The sequence below is a fragment of the Tinamus guttatus genome, unplaced genomic scaffold (assembly GCF_059628265.1).
Source record: "Tinamus guttatus ecotype Peru unplaced genomic scaffold, ASM5962826v1 Tinamus_guttatus_pri_ptg000291l, whole genome shotgun sequence".
Taxonomy (NCBI): domain Eukaryota; kingdom Metazoa; phylum Chordata; class Aves; order Tinamiformes; family Tinamidae; genus Tinamus; species Tinamus guttatus.
The window spans coordinates 2476953-2493804 of NW_028288825.1; the positions used below are offsets into that span (position 1 = coordinate 2476953).

Genomic DNA, 16852 nt, shown 5'->3' on the forward strand with positions numbered 1-16852 from the left:
GGCAAGACCTCAAAAGAGACTGCTGAAGAGTAAAAGCTGTGCTGGCACTGATGATGAAACCCTCTATGAAGTCAGGCTGTGCTGGGCGTTTATGGGGAGGAAGGGAGGAAGGATTCATTTTCCAGTGCGTAGCATTTTTGAGGAATTCTGGAGAAGCCCTTGTGGTAGGAGATGCACAGCAGCACCCTGGTCACGTATGTCTGCTTGGAGGGCAGGAAATAGGCCAGCAGCTCGGAGATAGGAAGGGAAATTGCAAACTAGACTGAACACGACTGAACATGGCAAAGAGATAAGACTGAGCTTATACAAGGATGAGTCTGGCTCCTGCACAGCCCCCATGCAGCCCCCACAGCCCGGGTCTCGTTCCTGTCTCAGTGTCAGTGTGTCACAGATGCTGCTCTGTGCCCTGGTGCTCCTTTGAGTGGCTCCAAGATGTGATTTCCCAAGCTTTACTTACGCACCTTCATCCCTCCTCTTCTATCCCTGGGTACAAAGCACCCACATTCTCCCTGTGAAATGAGAGCGTTATTCCGAGCCTCTCCCCCCGCCCCGTGGATAATCCCTAAAAGCTGTTGGAAGCTCCGGGTCTCACATTCCCTTTGGCCGCTGGATCTCAGAGACACAGCACATTGTGCACAGCTGGTGTCAGTGACACCGAGCACTCCGGTTCCTGGGGACATCGCTCGGCATGGCTCAGTGCCACTGATGGATGGTGCAGGGACGTGCCATAGGGACTGTGAATCCATGCAATTCCGCTGTGTTCCTTGCAATTCAGGCACAATCCATTCAATTCTGCCATGCTGAAATGCAATTTCCTCCCAAAATTGTCCCTCTCAGAGGGATAGTGACGAGCAGGCACCGATGCCCAGAGCTGCTGTAGATGCATTACTAACGGGAGGCCCCTGAGAGTCCTTCTAGCAGATCTTTTGCAGCAAAAAGCCCACCTGAGTAGGGAAAGGAGATTTTAATCTCAGAGAGACAGAAAATTAATGCATCAGAGCTTTTCCTTCCCAAAAAGAAAAAAAGCAATTTTCATTCCATCAGGGCATCAGCAAAACAGACATGAACTCAGTGCCAACAGGCACACAACATACACCCTGTGAAGGGTGTTTTATATGATATCTCCACAGTGTCAGACAGATGGGAGAAAGAAAACACTGGATTAGTTTTGCAGATGGAAAACTTTGGAGCTCCCAGCCCGCCTGGCATCCAACAAAGCTTCGGGGTCCTTCCTGGGGGTTCTAAGTCTAAGCCCAAGCCCCTCTTTTCTTCACGGCAGCGCGTGACAGCAGAGTCATCCTGTCCTCATTAGTTCTGACGCTTTTATAGGAATATACTGCATTCAATTAAATGTTTTTGCAAAACAAATATTCCTGCTGAAATGTAGTCTATTCATTCACTGGAGCGTGACCATTGCTGTCTTCTTAGTAAATAAAATTAGTTTTGATTTTTTTTTTTAATTATAACACAAATTAGTCATTAGCCTAATGAAAAGCCTTTTTCAATCTCCTGGATAAGTGCTGCACGCATTTCTATTGTTTTTTTTTAATGGTAAATTTAATAGAAGCCAGGCCCTGTTCCTCTGCTGCCAATCAAGGCAAGAAATCAGAAAGAAATAAAGGCACTTGCAGATTTCTTCCCTTCTTGGTGCCATTTTTGCAATGAGTTATTCTTCAGTGCCTTGTCTCCTCTGAAATCAAAGGAAAGCAGATCACTAGCGTGATTGGCAGGCGGCTCATGCCCTTCAGCATCTTCCCTGTTTCTCTGATCATCCGACTCGTGGTCAGAGCCTCAAATGGGCCATTGACAAAAACCAGGTGATGAGGAAAGTGCATCCCTGCATGCGGCCCCGCAAATCCGATTTCACACTGAAATCAACACTGATTTCCTGCCGTTCTTCTCTGCCTTGATGTGGGGCTACGCTCCGGGCTCCGCTGGAGAGATGCAGGGAAGCGCCAACGGGTTGAAGCCTCCACATCCCGGAGAGCTGTGGGAAACAAGGCCAGATCACTTGAGAAAAGGCTTTTTAGGTCTCCAAAAATATTCAAGCAGTTTTGGGGTTGTTTCATTTGGTGGATAAATTGCAAACTCTTTGCAGAATGCTTTAACAGAGGTCTTTAACACAAGCCTGAAGAAAAGAACATATTAGGTCATTAGTGCATGGTAAGTCTACACAATATATGCTGACCTGACATGCATTCGTAGAAAAAAAACCTGAGAAATTCAGCTGGGTACACAAAGAGCTTATAGTTTACACTAAACTCTTCCTCTACGGTAAAAGATGATGCTTTTGTTAGCACAATATTAATGTTTATAAAGCATCTTGGCATGAAACACTGTTGGCTTTCCTTTCCGGTGTGTTATAAAGTCATCACGGAAAGAAAAACAGATGATCCCTAATGCACCACATTATTGTTGCGCTGGTATCTCCTGATACAGCACAGACAATAAAACTCTGGATCTTCATTTGTCACACCTCTTTAGCTCCCGGAATGGTTTGAAATGAATATAAGTCTTTTCCCTGAGAAGAAAATAAAAGTTACTCTGAAATCGTTGATATTTCAGCTCTGCCAGTTCTTACTCAAGTGTTAGTGTAATTCTCTTGTGAGTATTCTTCAGTTCTTGTGCATTCTTGTGCGTTCCACCAAAGAGTTTTTTTTTTCCCCGTGGTTTTGGAATTTGTTCTTCTATCTGTTTCTCATTGTATTCTTAACCTCTTCTTTTGTTTTAATATAAAAGAGCAAGAATGAAGCTGGTGTTCTTTAATTTGTGACTGCTCTTTAATGCTGCAAGAGCTGCTGATGGCCCCAGGCCTGCCAAGGTCCCCGTGGGGCTGCTGGTTCCTAGGCTATAGGGTGCCCCTGATTCAAGGGAAATAAGAACTGAGTTGCTCAGACAGCCCTTCTCTCAGGTAGCCTTAAGGAAAATAACCACGATGCCAGCGAAGCCCTTGTCTCCTCATCCCCTGCGGGTTGTTCCTCTCCCTGCACTGCAAGGTTGATGCAGCAGAGAAGAGCAGCTCTGATCTTTGTACGGCTCTAAGCAATTTGGGAGGACACAACAAATTTAAAGCCTTTTATTCAGTGCTTGCTTTCTGCCTTAAATGAGTATCAGTACCATTATCACTACTTTTATAGACACAGAAAGGGAGTTACCAAGGGTGAGGTGCCTTAGGCCATCTCGCAGTCGCCAGATACATTCCAAAACCTCAGTATGGCATTTCAGACATTCAAAGCTGCCTTCTCTGTCTACTCGTCATCTCTCAACTGTCTTTTGTTACTTCCATGGCAATATTAGGAGAGCACATTGATGGCAAGGGACCAGCCTTGCTCATCTTTGTGAAAATCCCTGGGATTTCTTTATTCTGCTCAGCTTCCCCACTCAGAAGAGCTCAGTTCCTCCTGAGGCTGTGGCTGGTGACGGATGCAGGACAACAGGGATGCACTGAGCAGCACACGTTGATTTGGGTCCTGCCTCCCTGCACCTCTGCAGGCTACAGGTTCTGTATATTCGGGACACCATCCCTCTGTGAGAGCATTAATTATTACTGCTGCTTGCAAACTGATCTGGGAAATAAAATGGGTTTTCTAATTCTGTCACTGGAGAAGAACTTTTAGCTAATCATCTGGAGGCAGATGGAATTGGCAGAGATGGCATAAAGGCCTGCACTAATTACTCCCTATGTCTCAAGAACTGATAAGAGACTTGATTTATGCCTGGAACAGCCTGATAATTCCGGAAATAATAGATATTGTATGACTTAATTAATCAATGTAAAGACCTGGTGCACTGTGATTTTGAGCAGGCAGCTGTGCTACAGCCCAGGTGTGTGGAAGGTGGGTTAGAGCACTGCTACTGTGAGGAGCATAAATGTACCTGCTAATGGTCTCCAGCAGGGACAAGGATTTAGCCTGGATTTAGTGCCTGACTGTCTCTTATCATGTCCAGGGGGCTCTTGTTTTTGGAGAACATGTGAGCCAGATGTGATGGCACATGGGATCCAGCCATGCTAGACCAGAATCTATGTCAGTGACCAGAAAGCTATGTTTTTCCCAGTAGGAGTCAATTGACGATATCTCAGATACCACCACAAATGCCCAAAAGGACTTGTCTGTTAGGGCTGATGGAACGATACATAACTCCAGGGTTAGTTTTAGCCTGCTAGGAGGCCTAATGACAAGATATGTGGGCATGGGTTTATTTTCTCCTTGTAGTTCTGCTAGTTTGGGCTACAAGGATGATCAGGGGCCTGGAACATCTGCCCTATGAGGAGAGGCTGAGGGAGCTGGGCCTGTTCAGCCTGGAGAAGAGAAGGCTGAGAGGGGATCTAATCAGTGTATATAAATACCTCAAGGGAGGGAGTGCAGAGGACGGTGCTGGTCTCCTTTCAGTGGTGGCCACTGATAGGACTAGAGGAAATGGCCGGAAACTGAAACATCAAAAATTCCATAGGAACTTAAGGAAAAATTTCTTAACAGTGAGGGTGACAGAGCACTGGAACAGGCTGCCCAGAGAGGTTGTGGAGTCTCCTTCTCTGGAGATCTTCAAAACCTGCTTGGATGCAGTCCTGTGCCACGTGCTTTAGGTGACCCTGCGTATGCAGGGGGGTTGGACTAGATGATCTCTAGAGGTCCCTTCCAACCCTAAGCATTCTATGATTCTATGATTCTATGATGCTATAAGCAGGTCATTTGGTCTTCAACAAGTCACATATCTTTATGCCAGGTCTTTAAAATGGAGCCAGTGATGCTGCTCTATGTCGCTTGCTTCGACATAGGCTGATGCTATAGGTTCCTGTAACTTCAGTTTTCTCCTTTTTGGTTGTACATGGTCACAGTAGGTTCTGTGCTGTAAATGCTCTAACCTGGAATAGTGACTGGAGAGGGGCTACACTGGGATGCTAGAGAGCACAGAGACAAGTTGAAAATGCTCTGGGGACACTTCCTTCACTGATGTGAGCAGAGGATGCTTACTCTGAAACCTAACAGGCATGTGCTGACAGTGGATGTTGTCTACTGCTTCTCTTTCTCCTCCATGGAAAACTTCCTGATGCCTCATCTTTGGAAGGTTTCCCACCCTCAAATGTCAATAATTTTAAACCTAATTTTACCCTAATTGCTTTCTTCCGTCCTTCTCTGGGATGCAATCTATATCAGCAACACGGTTTGTTTAGAGCAATTTGAATAATCTGCCTTGCCTGTACAAATGTCAGGCTGATATTTACTGGCAGTGCCAGGACCCAGGCACATCCCCTCAGAGACACGATAGAAGGTCAGCAAAGGTTGGAAGGACAAGCAGAGATTTCTCTCTCTTTTTGCCTCTACCGCCCTGCTTTCTATTGCCTGCCATGAAGTTTCCTTATGGAAGGACTGTGTGAACTGCTTAACTGTTTGAACTACGTGGGTGATAGCAGGGGCAAGAAGCCATTTCAAAACATGAGATAGATCCTGCTTGCAGTGAAACAAATCTCTGATTGGTTTTGCTCCTGTCAGTGTATGAAATTCCTTGCTTTTTGTTGCCACTAGGCTGTATCGTACAGGGCAGGAAACGCCTGGATGCTGCTCCAGCCGTCCTCTCTTTGCTATATGTGTTAGTCATTTAGTCTTGCATTAGTCATGCTCATCTGTTGAGGTCACACATGCCATAAGGTCACCATGACTCTGCTGGCCTGAGCTGGATGGTGCCCCATGGGTCCCTGCATTTGATGCTGCAAAACCAACCTACATTGGATCTAACAGGGAGCACCAGGATGGAGCTGCCTCTGCTCCGTGCAGTGTCTGGCAGTGCCCAGAGCCGCTATGAAACTGATAGTCGAAAGGGTATTGGACTTGTTTTAATTTCTGTACACACAGTTTAAATGTCCATACTTACATTCAGAACCAATAGACACACACGACAGCTTTCCAGACTTCACAACCATTGTCACTTACATAATAGTAAAGTGGTTACATTACATTTGAGATGCAGTTTGGTTTAGAATGTAAAAGTGTTAGGAATACAATGGGTCCTGTCAACACTTTTTTATAGTCTTGCTTTTATTCTTTTTCATTGTGTTTGAATGATTCCTGGATACTCTAAGTCTCTTACACGGGCTAATGAAAATAACACAATGTAAATGGATTACGCAGCACTGTAAAGCCATGGCTTATACATAATTCCAAGTTCAGTGCTGTGGCCTTTTCTTTTTCATTTTTATGAATCTTCCTCTTAAGATAAAGTGTTTTTCTTTTAAGAGATTCCCTTAAAGACTTTCAAAAATACTTTTTCAGCCAAATTTTCTGAGCCATTTTCTGCTCTGAGCTGATCTTGGCAAGGCAGCCATAAGCTCAGCTTAACAAAGTAGTTAGTTAGAACAGGTTTAGTGGTTTTTTGCATCACTGGAGCACTACAAAGCAAGGAGTGCGTGCCAGTAAATCTGTTCTCTAGAGCATAGAAAGTGGTAACACCTTTCTGATGGCCTTAGCTAAAATGCCATAAGAACTTCACACAACCCAGTATAGCCTGTAACACTTTTAGTTGGGAAAGGGAGGGAAGAGAAGTCTATGTACATTTATTTTAGCTTGTGGTTCTCCAGATTTTAGCTTTGCTAAGATTTCATCTTTCCTTCAAGTTTCTAAAGTCTCCAGTTCTACAAATACTTTGCATGTCCAAGCCATGCTCTTACACCTTACTAGTCTGCATGTGTCCATTGAATTCAATATTTCTCTGGGTTAGCATTGATTCTTGCAAGCGACTGCTGTTCTCTTGCCTGTGTTCAATGGGGTCACCATCCTCTATGCCATTGCCCTTCCGGAGGCAAAGGACTTTCTGAAAACTCTGCTTGAAGTTGTCAGAAAGAAATCCATAAAGAATGGGGTTGGCACAGCTGTTTGCATATGACAGGACCACCACAAAGAAGTACACCCCTACCAGCACAGGGTCTTCTGGCAGTATAAATATCAAATTGACAATGTTCATCATGTAAAACGGGAGCCAGCAAAGCACGAAGACGACTACAATGATCACCACCATCCTGGTCACCTTCCTCTCTGATCTCCTGCGTCTTGTAGACCCAACACGGATCCCTGAAGATTTGACTTTAATCACAATCAGCAAGTAGCAAAGGCAGATCACCAGCAAAGGGCCAAAAAAGCCCAAGACAGAGGTGTAAATGATGAACGCTGCTGACCAGATGTTGACGGGATCGGGCCAGTTCATGTTGCAGGTCTGCAAGACGTCCTGCACATCCGAAAAGATGATGACTGGAAGCACCACCAAGAAGGAGAAAGTCCAGACCGTTGTGCTGATTAGCTTGGCCACCCTGGGACGTCGCCACTTGGTTGATTTGATGGGGTGAACTACCGCCAGGTAGCGGTCCATGCTCATCACAGTCAAACAGAAAATGCTAGTGAATTGGTTAATGCCATCCACAGTCATAACCAGCCTACACAAAAAAGAGCCAAAAGGCCAGTAAGAGATGGCGTTCTGGGTAGCCAGGAACGGCAAGCCCAGCATGAAGAGTACGTCGGCAACGGCTAAGTTCAAGATGTAAATGTTGGTGACAGTTTTCATCTTGGCGTAGCGTAAAACCACGTAAATGACCAAGGTATTGCCACTGAGTCCAACTGCACATACAAGGAGGTAAAAAATGGGAATCAGGACTTTGTGGACATATTTGAAAGTGGGTAGCTCAGAGAGCGTCCTGTTCTCTGTCATATTTGTCAGCAATGAATAATTTACATCACCGGAACTTGCTTCCACGCTAAATGTGCTGGAAAAATATAAAGGATCCATAGTTTTCAATCTCCAGTTTTTCCTTTAAGGTCAAGAGAGATTAAACTTCACGAGCATCTTGTTCCTAGAAAGAAGGGAAAAAAAGAAAAAAAAAAAGGGAGGGAGAAAAAGAAAGTGAATTTGAAGTAGACTAAGATTTTCTGTCTATAGCCAGAATCTGTGTTTGAATTATGCTGTTAGTATAAGTGATAAGATTAAAGCCTTAGAAGAGGAATCTCTTGCTGATGGAGCCCAGTTGCCCACCTCAGGGTACAACACTTAGGGTTAATTTTAAGGAGCTCTGGGTGATGGGGTAGGAGGCTGGATGCAGCCATGGAGATGGGGCCTGCACAGTTGTCCAGAGCTCTTCAAAGCTGGTGAGAGGTAAAATGTTTGAAAGCCCTGGAATTTGGTCCTTCTGGATGCAAAGCTTGCTGGTAACAAGCCCGGTCCTTTCTGAGGAGAGTTGCTGAGGATAAATTAATTCCTGTATATATCCTGTGCTTTTTGGCAAGAAAACGTTTGACTGTCTATCATTCCTTAGCCTGTTTCATCAAACTTTTCCTCTCTCTTGAAATCAAAGAGCAGGGGCAATATTCAGCTTATGCAGAAAGCCAATTAAAAAAACCCAAATTAAAATCTAAAACAACTGAAAACTGAAAACAGGTTAGGGATCAATTCTGCTTACAAATAAGAAAGTGCAGCTTTAGGATTAGTGCCAAGAGATTTAAACTTGTGCTTGGTACAAGTCTGAGTAGTTGGGACTGATTCAGCCACCTCGCTTGAGCCCTAGGTGCTTTTGTAATTCAAAGACAAATATAGTTCCTGCCTTTTCGCATCCGAAGCTCCACTGCAATGTTTCACGGGTCTCCTTGTTTACATAGAAACTGTCTGAGCTGATGCATTCAAATGCCACTTGCAGCCTGGCAGACCAATTGAAAACCCCCGGAGAACATCGGCAGCTGTGTAGGTGGGGAAACAAAACCCTCCATAACAACCAACAAAACCCTAGGAAAAATCAGTGAACTCCAAGGTGGAAATGACCAAGCCTGAGAACATTTCTGCGCTGCACCATCCTTGCACACGTAGGCACAGGACCTCTGCGGCAGAGAGGGACACACTGTTTCTTTTCCATCTCTCAAGATTGTCCTGACATTTCTGAATTCCTTTCCTCTCATCCCAAAGTGAGGTTTTTATCTAAGAAATACCTTTCTTCTGCCCTAAATCTCCAATGCAGCAGGCATCCTCCCTGGGCAAAGAGAACTGAACTGATTAACTCAAGGAATGGGTTTATTTGATAGCCTGAAAAGGGTTGCAGTTTCCAAAGCTTTGTCTCTGGCATATCTAATTCATGTGGGTACTTATTAATTTGTTCTTTCCCTGAACATGTTCTAAGGATATGTAAAGATTTATGATTTAGAGGAATAGAAACACAAAATTCCAGCCTGGCCCAAGATCTCTGTCAAATCTAGGCAGCTCTTCAGGTGAAGATGCCAAGGGCATGCACGGTGACTCCTTCTCTCATAGCATGATGATTAGGTGTCCATTCCATGAATGTGAATATAACACCATGGCAAAAACAGCCAGCCCACCTTGTATCCATGACTTCAGGCAAACCCAAAATACAGTATTATGCGAACATGCAAAAGTCTATTCGTCTCCAAGAGAGGTGAAAAAAATGCAGTGGGTGAGAGCAGAAACTCCCCCAGCTACCGGTAGTAATCAGAAATAAACTGTCCAGATTTGGAAATGTGCAGATGGGGAGTAGGTGTCTCACATGTAACTTCAGGCTGGGAAGAGATGTTCCAGAGAAGTTAGAAATCCAGGGTAGTGGGGATAGAAAAGCTGAGAAAGATGCTACAGCTCAAGCAAAAGCTTAAGATGGAGAGGAAAAACAGGGAGGGAGGACCTGCAGGTTGGGAATAAGCTATGCTCTGCTTTGAGTTTAGATGGGTTGTCATGGCTAGGCTGTAAAGACCACGGTGGGGACATTGCAGCCCCTAATATTGTCTTGCAGCGAGAGGCATAACCCAAGGGGATGGAAAGAACTTCTTTTTACCTAGAGCAGTCCAGACTGAGCCAAACAATGTCCCATCAGGGACAAAAAAAACCAAAAGTTTTGTTCAGGATTGCAAAAATTGTGCCAGTGCTGTCAGTCAGCCAAGAGGAGGTCAGGAGCTGCAGTGGCTGCTGCTTTCATCCCGACACTTGAAAGGAATGAGGGTGTCTCTTCGTCTTTTAATGTTAGCTCCTTTCTCCCCAAAGTACATGCATTACATATTCTTGAAATGGTACTTGGAGCAATACTAGAATAAATTCTCCTAGCCTCTTCCTTCTTTCACATTTATAAAGGAGCCTTGGGAAGGACAGTGAGGAAGAGGAGTCTTTCTGTGATGGCTGGATGCCCTCAAATCCCTTCTTGCCCTGAAGATCTCCTGCTGCATGAATCACCTGCTTGCAGGGGCCCCAGGGTCCTCTAACCGCCTGTTGCTGGTATCCCCACACCCTCCCAAGTGAAGGGCAGTTTTTTAATAACAATATCTTAATTATATTATCAGTATCGATATTATTAATAAGTTAATAATAAGGGGGGTTGATAGAACCCCCATGATCTGTTCCTCCTGCAGTGGTGTCTTCAGGGAGTGGAGGTACCGCAGCAACATGCTGGTCTGATTTTTTCGCATTTTGGGGTTCTTTTCTGGATTTCCTAAGAGCGTTAGTCCTTGTTCTAGGTGATTTTTGTCCCATTTGATGATCTGTGCCTTTAGTTCCAGGAGAAGTCGGAAGGAAATGCATTGCTAAATCTGTCATGAGAAGCCCTTAATCTTTCCCATGGATGAGAGCTGGTTGGCAGCATGGGCAAGGAGCTGCCACCACCTGAATGTCCCCTACACTGACTGGGGACATGATGAGCTCAGAGTCCCTGCCCTGAAAACTGAGCCCAGGTCTCCAGAGTCCCAAATCAGCCTGATCCACTAAGGCTTTTAAACAACATTGCCTTTGCTTTGCAGCCACTAATATTCCAGTCTTCATTAGAGCATGGCAACAACAGAAACGAACAGCTGCAAAAAACCTGTTTTGCTGGCAGCCCGTGGCTAGCAAAGATGATTTTCCTCTCTCTAGCTGATAACCTCACCCATCACCGGTACTATTTTGTCTGAACGCCTATTGCCACTCCGACAGTTAATGGCCATGAGCTTCAACAAGGGATAACTACATATAATTAAGACATGCTGAGTTATACGTTTTGGTACCTTTTGATACTTGCTTTGGTATCCCTAATTAATAGATTAATAAAACACCACCTTTAGGGGCCTTTCATTCTTCCAGATTTTGTTCTCTTTGGCTGTTTGGGCTTAGAGACATCACACTGAGATACTTCATACATTATGGGCTGCCTGCTTAAAATACACAAACCAAAAAGGAGGACGGAGCTAAGGACACGGATCCAAAGTAATCACTGGTATAACTTCAAGCTCTGCCTTTGCTGAGCATTGCCCTGGAAAAACAGGAATCCATTGCAGCTGAGCAAACTTGACTGCTCACTCCTGTGTCTAAGGAAATGGAGAGAAGAAAGGGCAGAGATATTATGATACAGACCATGCTGCTCAGAGCAAAGTGTTTAGACTTTAATGCCCTCAGCAAACATGATTTTGGTGGATGCAAAGCAGCCCCTTAGTGCAGAGCAAGCACAAGGGAGAAGAAATCTTAAAACTTTCCAGGCAGATCAAGGCTGAAATTACTCGTGGTTGTAGTTACAACAGCAAAACAAAAATAGCTCTGTGAAGTGCAATGCACCAGGGTAACCGCTGGGCATAGCTGGGATCGAGAAGGAATTGCATAAAGGAACCTAATTTTTTGCACAGGGTATGATCTTGCTGCCTGGAGTCATAACTGTGCCTTATGCATCATCGAATGTAGCTGCTGCGAAGATGATTACAGTAACAGAAAGGTAGATTACTGCTTCCAGGTGCAGCCTAACTACCAGGAAGAGAGAAAATGCCAATCCACACAAATCCGCCTTTAAAACAGATGGTCTTAGGAGCGATGGGGAGAAAAACACCCAGGTTAATAGCCAAGAAATATTGAATGGCAGCAAAACTTCATGTCTTCTGCACTGTCCCGCGATGCTGTAGTGGCCTTTTTGCTGTTGTGAGGAGAAGAAAAACTCTGCTTTTTTCTTTACTAGTCTGCTCTTCTGGTGCTGAATGGTCATTACCTGAGATGTAGCCCTTGTGGTCCTGGGGCTTTACACTGCAGGGAATGGGCAGGCAGGGCTCAAACCCACTCCTTGCAGGGAAGCGGGTCCCTGTCTCAGGGGACAAGCTGGGAGATGCCAGGGAAGCTGCTGGGGCCTGGGCTAGCAGCAGGGCTGCAGCAGGGTCTGCCCGAGGGGAGCATCACACCAGCATCTCCAGCTTCTGTAGTGGTAACAGGGTTCTTGCACTAAATCAATATTTACACAGCAGCATAGCGGTCTCAGTATTTCATAGGCTAAATTGCCTAGGAAGGGAAATTTTTCTCTCCTCCCGCCCCATCCCACTGCCTGAGAAAAGAAAGCAAAAGGAATGAGGACTCCTTCCCTATTGCAATCTGTCATTTGATACTTTTCAAGGTGAGCTTTTTCACTGCAAAAGAACGGGGGTCATTGATTTTTCTCTCCAGAAGATATAACAGGAAAACTTTCCAACACAGATTGGTTCTGCTTCGTCTAGCTTTGTAGTACTAAACACTAATCAGCTGAGGTCAAAGCTGAGCCACTCTGAACACTATCAAAATCTCTAGGAATTGCATTTTCAAGCTGGTAACACTCTCTTACCTGCCAGCTCTGGCCAGCCTAAGGTTTCCTAGAGCACCCTGCGGATATGCTACCTGATGACTTGGTCCTATTTTCAGTTTGCAAACAAACAGCCCATAACACACTCGTACTTTTGTCAAATATTTGCTATATACTACTTCCTCCAAACAAATTTCAGACCTTGTCCAGGTCAAAGATTACTCACTTTGGTCGAGCTGGTGTTGTTACACAGTCATACACGCCACATGCTCTTGGTTTTGCTCCCGAATCAGTTGATTTGAACAACTTCATGCAGAAAGGAAAGCATGCAGCCTGGCACCTCCATGCTTGCACCTGCACAGGAGGATGTGCAGATAAACTCCTGCTATTTATTGGAGCAATCTGGGACTTTTAGCAAAATACTTTTCTCCTCTCTCCTCTTCATCCATTAAAAAGGAACAGACATCAGGGCTGTGCTGGACTCAAAGACAGCTCAATCCTGGTGCATTTTGATCGTAGAAATGTTATCTGCTCTCGAGCTCGGCTCCTCTCTGCTGCACAAGAGCTCCCTTTCCCGTGCAGGGGTCCTGGTCGGAGCACGGTGCCGGGTATCCAGCTCGGATCCGCGCTCCCGCTGGCTCTGCTCCGGATGCTGGCGTGCCGGGCAGCTCTCTGCATGCAAGCTCAAGCAGGCAAATCCCTGCGCCCTGCTGCGACCCGCCGCTCTCCTCCCTCACAGGACCTTAAAAAGTCTCCGCTTCACCCCAACACAAGTCTGCAATGTCAAAACACCAGAATGGGGGATTTTTTTGTTTTGTTTTCCTTGCTCTTTAGTGAAAAGGTCTGGGAAAAAGCCATGCCCAGGTCACTGGGAGCTGCAGTGACAGGCTGCAAGGGGCAGGAACACACGGGCGCTGCTCAGACCAGGCTGATCATCACTCCCCAGGCTGCTTTTTGTCCTTGACCACACACCTCTCGCTGGGTGTCCTGCAGCCCATCTGCCCCCCTGCATTGCCCTGCTCTCTTCTATCAGAGAGGCCCATCGTGCTGCCAGCTCCTGCCACTGCGCTGGGCAGGGAAGGATTCAGGGATCTGCTGCCTTTCAGGATCGTGGTGCAAGCATCAACCTGGCAGAATGTGTGGTCCTGCTCCCTGCGCATCCCTCGTGCAAGTGCCTTCCTCCTCTCTCCAGCGGCTGTTTTAAAGCAACACTAATGAGACTGTCCTGCTTTAAACATCACGTCACCCAGTGGGTCCCTCTCCCTGCTCTGTCCTAGCCAGTATCCAATAACTTTGCTCTCCTGGCTGTAAAAGCCTCAGGAGAAGAGAGGAAAAGGAGGAGAAACTCGGGATGACTTGAGAGGACTGCAAACAAGACCAAGCACTCCGGTGCCTCAAAAAGATCCTCATAAATCAGGACACGCTCATGGGATTCCCTGCCTCCCTGGTCCCCATCACTTCCCGCCTCCCCATCCCTCAGGGGTCCCCTCTCCCACTCCCCTTGCCTGTCTCCCCAGCAGCATCACCTCCAGCTCCAGGGCTCCTCTCCGCCGTGGAAGGCACGAGCCACCCGTCTGCCTTCCCTGCTGCCACCGCCGTGCTCCGGGTCCTGCCCGCCGGGACAGCGCAGGATGGGGCCGGCGTGAAGCGGGGAACAGAGAAAAGAGAAGGGGGGATCTGGGAACGGGGAGCGGGGAAGTGGGAGACAGGAACTGGGATTGGGGAACCGGGAGCAGGGAACTGGGGTTGGAGAAGAGGGAGACGGGAGCCGGGAGAGGGAAACCGAGGTGGGTAACGGGGATTGGAGAATCAGGAGTGGGGAAGTGGGAGCAGGGAATGGGGAGTGGGGAACCGGGAGTGTGGAGCTGGGGTCGGGGAGCCGGGAGCGGGGAGCAGGGAGAGGGGTGCCGGGAGCGGGGAGCAGTGCGGGAGCCAGCGCGGAGCCGGGAGCCGGGAGCCGGGAGCCGGGAGCCGGGAGCCGGGAGCCGGGAGCCGGGAACCGGGAGCCGGGAGCCGGGAGCCGGAGCCGGGAGCCGGGAGCCGGGAGCCGGAGCCGGGAACCGGGAACCGGAGCCGGGAGCCGGGAGCCGGGAACCGGGAGCCGGAGCCGGGAGCCGGGAGCCGGGAGCCGGGAACCGGAGCCGGGAGCCGGGAGCCGGGAACCGGAGCCGGGAGCCGGGAACGGGGAGCCGGGAGCCGGGAGCCGGAGCCGGGAGCCGGCCCCGCGCTCCGCCGCCCCGGGGGGAGGGCCGGGGCTCCCGACCGATGCTGCCTCCTCCTCCCGGGCGGCAGGGGAGGGAGGCGGGAGGGGACAGCCCCGGGGCCACCCACCTTGTCCCCCTGCGCGGAAAGTTGGAGGGAGGGAGGGCGGGAGGTGGCGGCGGCCCCCGCGGAGCAGGGACGTCCTTACCTGGCTCCGTCGCGCTCCCGTGTCCCAGCGCAGGGAATACGCAGCGCGAGGCTCACATCCCGCCTCGGAATGGGGACCGGGAGCCGCAGACCCATGCGGGGATGTTTCCCCACTGACTCCGGCTGGCCACTAATCAGGCTCTAAGTTTATTAGCTAGGAGAAACACGCAGGACTTCATACACAGCCGCTCCAGCGCTTGATTTGCTGCCTCTCTCCATCCCGGTGACTTCATCGCGGTTCTGCTCAGCAGGATGGGGCTGGAATATCCCTCCCTACGGATGCAACAAGTGCGTGAGGGAGTCAGGTCTCGCTCCCCGCTCTGCACCCCCAGCATTGCACATGCAGTCGTCCGCAGCAGCTTTATGCAGGATACGTGCAGCATCCAGCGACCTGCACAAGTGCTCAGCCCAACGCAGGGCTACCCCGCTCCCTGCCAGGCGCCCCGGGCTTCATCAGCATGCACAGGGTGTCGTGCTTTGTAATAATGTGTGTGATCCTCATCCACTGCTGAGGCTTTTCAATTAGCGATCTGTGATTGAGTCAGATGTGTGAATGCAAAAAGGAGCGGCGAAAGCCGCTTTTGGCATGTCGCTTTCTAATTCAATCTGCTGATGTATTTATGGTCATGTATTGCTAAATTGAACCAGGACTCCAGTCTGCTCTTGCCATGACAATAGCGAGAGTCATCTGATAAAAATAGAGTTGGGATGATAAGCAGAAGAAACGAGGAGATTTTGCTTACCTTCTTTGAAAACACACCAAGCAAAATGTGATACAATAGCCCCAGCGTGAATATCAGTTTGAATCGAAATAAGGCTAATTTAATGAATTTCCTTCATACACTGGATTATCATATTTAAGAAGTTGCTGAGAGTACACTGAAGTTTCTAGGTTTCCCTAAGCAAAACAAGTATTTTGCTGAAGAAAGACCTGCAAAGGCATATTTAGCAGGTTCTGTACTATTATACAGACAGGATTTTCCAAAGCCTTCAATGTCATCTAATTCTTTACCCACTCCAGCCACCACGACACCCCATTGCAGAGCTGAACGCAGTGAGCACAGGAGCTCTCTGAGCGCTACCTGCTCTCAGCTTTTCCTGGCTGAAGTCCAAGCTCAAGGGCTGAAGCTGAGCTTCAAATGCCATAGAATAATCACGGGGAGGAAAAAAAGAGCCTCCAGAGCAGGTGTCCAAGCCCTGGGGCGCGCACAGGACTGCACCGTCCGCAGGGAGCGCGTGGGAAGTCGAGTGGCCCAGATTTGTCACAGCGCAGGGTGACGTGTGAGCTGGGCTGAAGACAAGCGTATAGCTGTGATATAACAGAGCTTTTTATAGTCTTCGCTGGCCTGTCAATTTTGCTGCGTGTGATATTTTATAGCTGCATATTCTATACATCTTTTAGCATTGTTACGATGTATTTGCAGAAAGGGGAGCTATCTTCTATTGTGTTGAAAGCCTCAACACAAGCCTTACATTATTCTGTTCTGTTCTACTTTTTGTGCAAAAACACCTCTCAAAAAGCTAGGACTTGGATAGAGGTCTATTTATTTTGCCATTCCTCATCACGTACAGAAATTCAGTGTCACAATATGATCTGTTAATGGTGGATTTCCTACTGCAGTCTTGAATGACGATGAAACTGCTGACAAATGTAATGGTAGTTATATATTGTAAAATGGGATGAATGTGCAAACTGGAGGAGGTGGCTGCTGCAAGGGAGCTGCGGGGACAGGTTGCATGCGAGGCTCCTTCTGTGCTTTGGAAACTGGCTTGTCAAAATTCAGCTGAAAGAGAGAGGATGAAATGTGATCAATATTTTTAAATGGAAGAAGTCCTGGGGAACTTAGGTCAACAGCCGTTGCCGTTGAACTTAGAAGTGAAGAACAGAGACTGATTGCAGGCGAGGGAGGAATT

General features: G+C 47.6%; 1 protein-coding gene across 3 annotated transcripts; it reads right to left on the minus strand.

Annotated features, from left to right (window-relative positions):
* Nucleotides 1-6474: 6474 nt before the first annotated feature.
* On the minus strand, nt 6475-15035 carry SSTR5 (somatostatin receptor 5). Of its 3 annotated transcripts, none has more exons than XM_088527808.1 (2): nt 14940-15035; nt 6475-7837 (listed from the first exon to the last, which is right to left on the minus strand). In XM_088527808.1, the coding sequence occupies exon 2, from the start codon at nt 7771-7773 to the stop codon at nt 6661-6663; it is 1113 nt and encodes a 370-aa protein (XP_088383934.1). In that variant the 5' UTR covers nt 7774-7837; nt 14940-15035; the 3' UTR covers nt 6475-6660. The 3 variants fall into 3 exon arrangements, with proteins under 3 accessions (XP_088383934.1, XP_088383933.1, XP_088383935.1); XM_088527807.1 differs by lacking the exon at nt 14940-15035 and adding an exon at nt 14056-14147; XM_088527809.1 differs by lacking the exon at nt 14940-15035 and adding an exon at nt 13502-13585.
* Between the last annotated feature and the right edge of the window lie 1817 nt (nt 15036-16852).

What these genes read in the sequence shown, in the direction of transcription:
- SSTR5 (XM_088527808.1), bottom strand. Translation starts at nt 7,773, where the DNA reads ATGGATCCTTTATATTTTTCCAGCACATTTAGCGTGGAAGCAAGTTCC.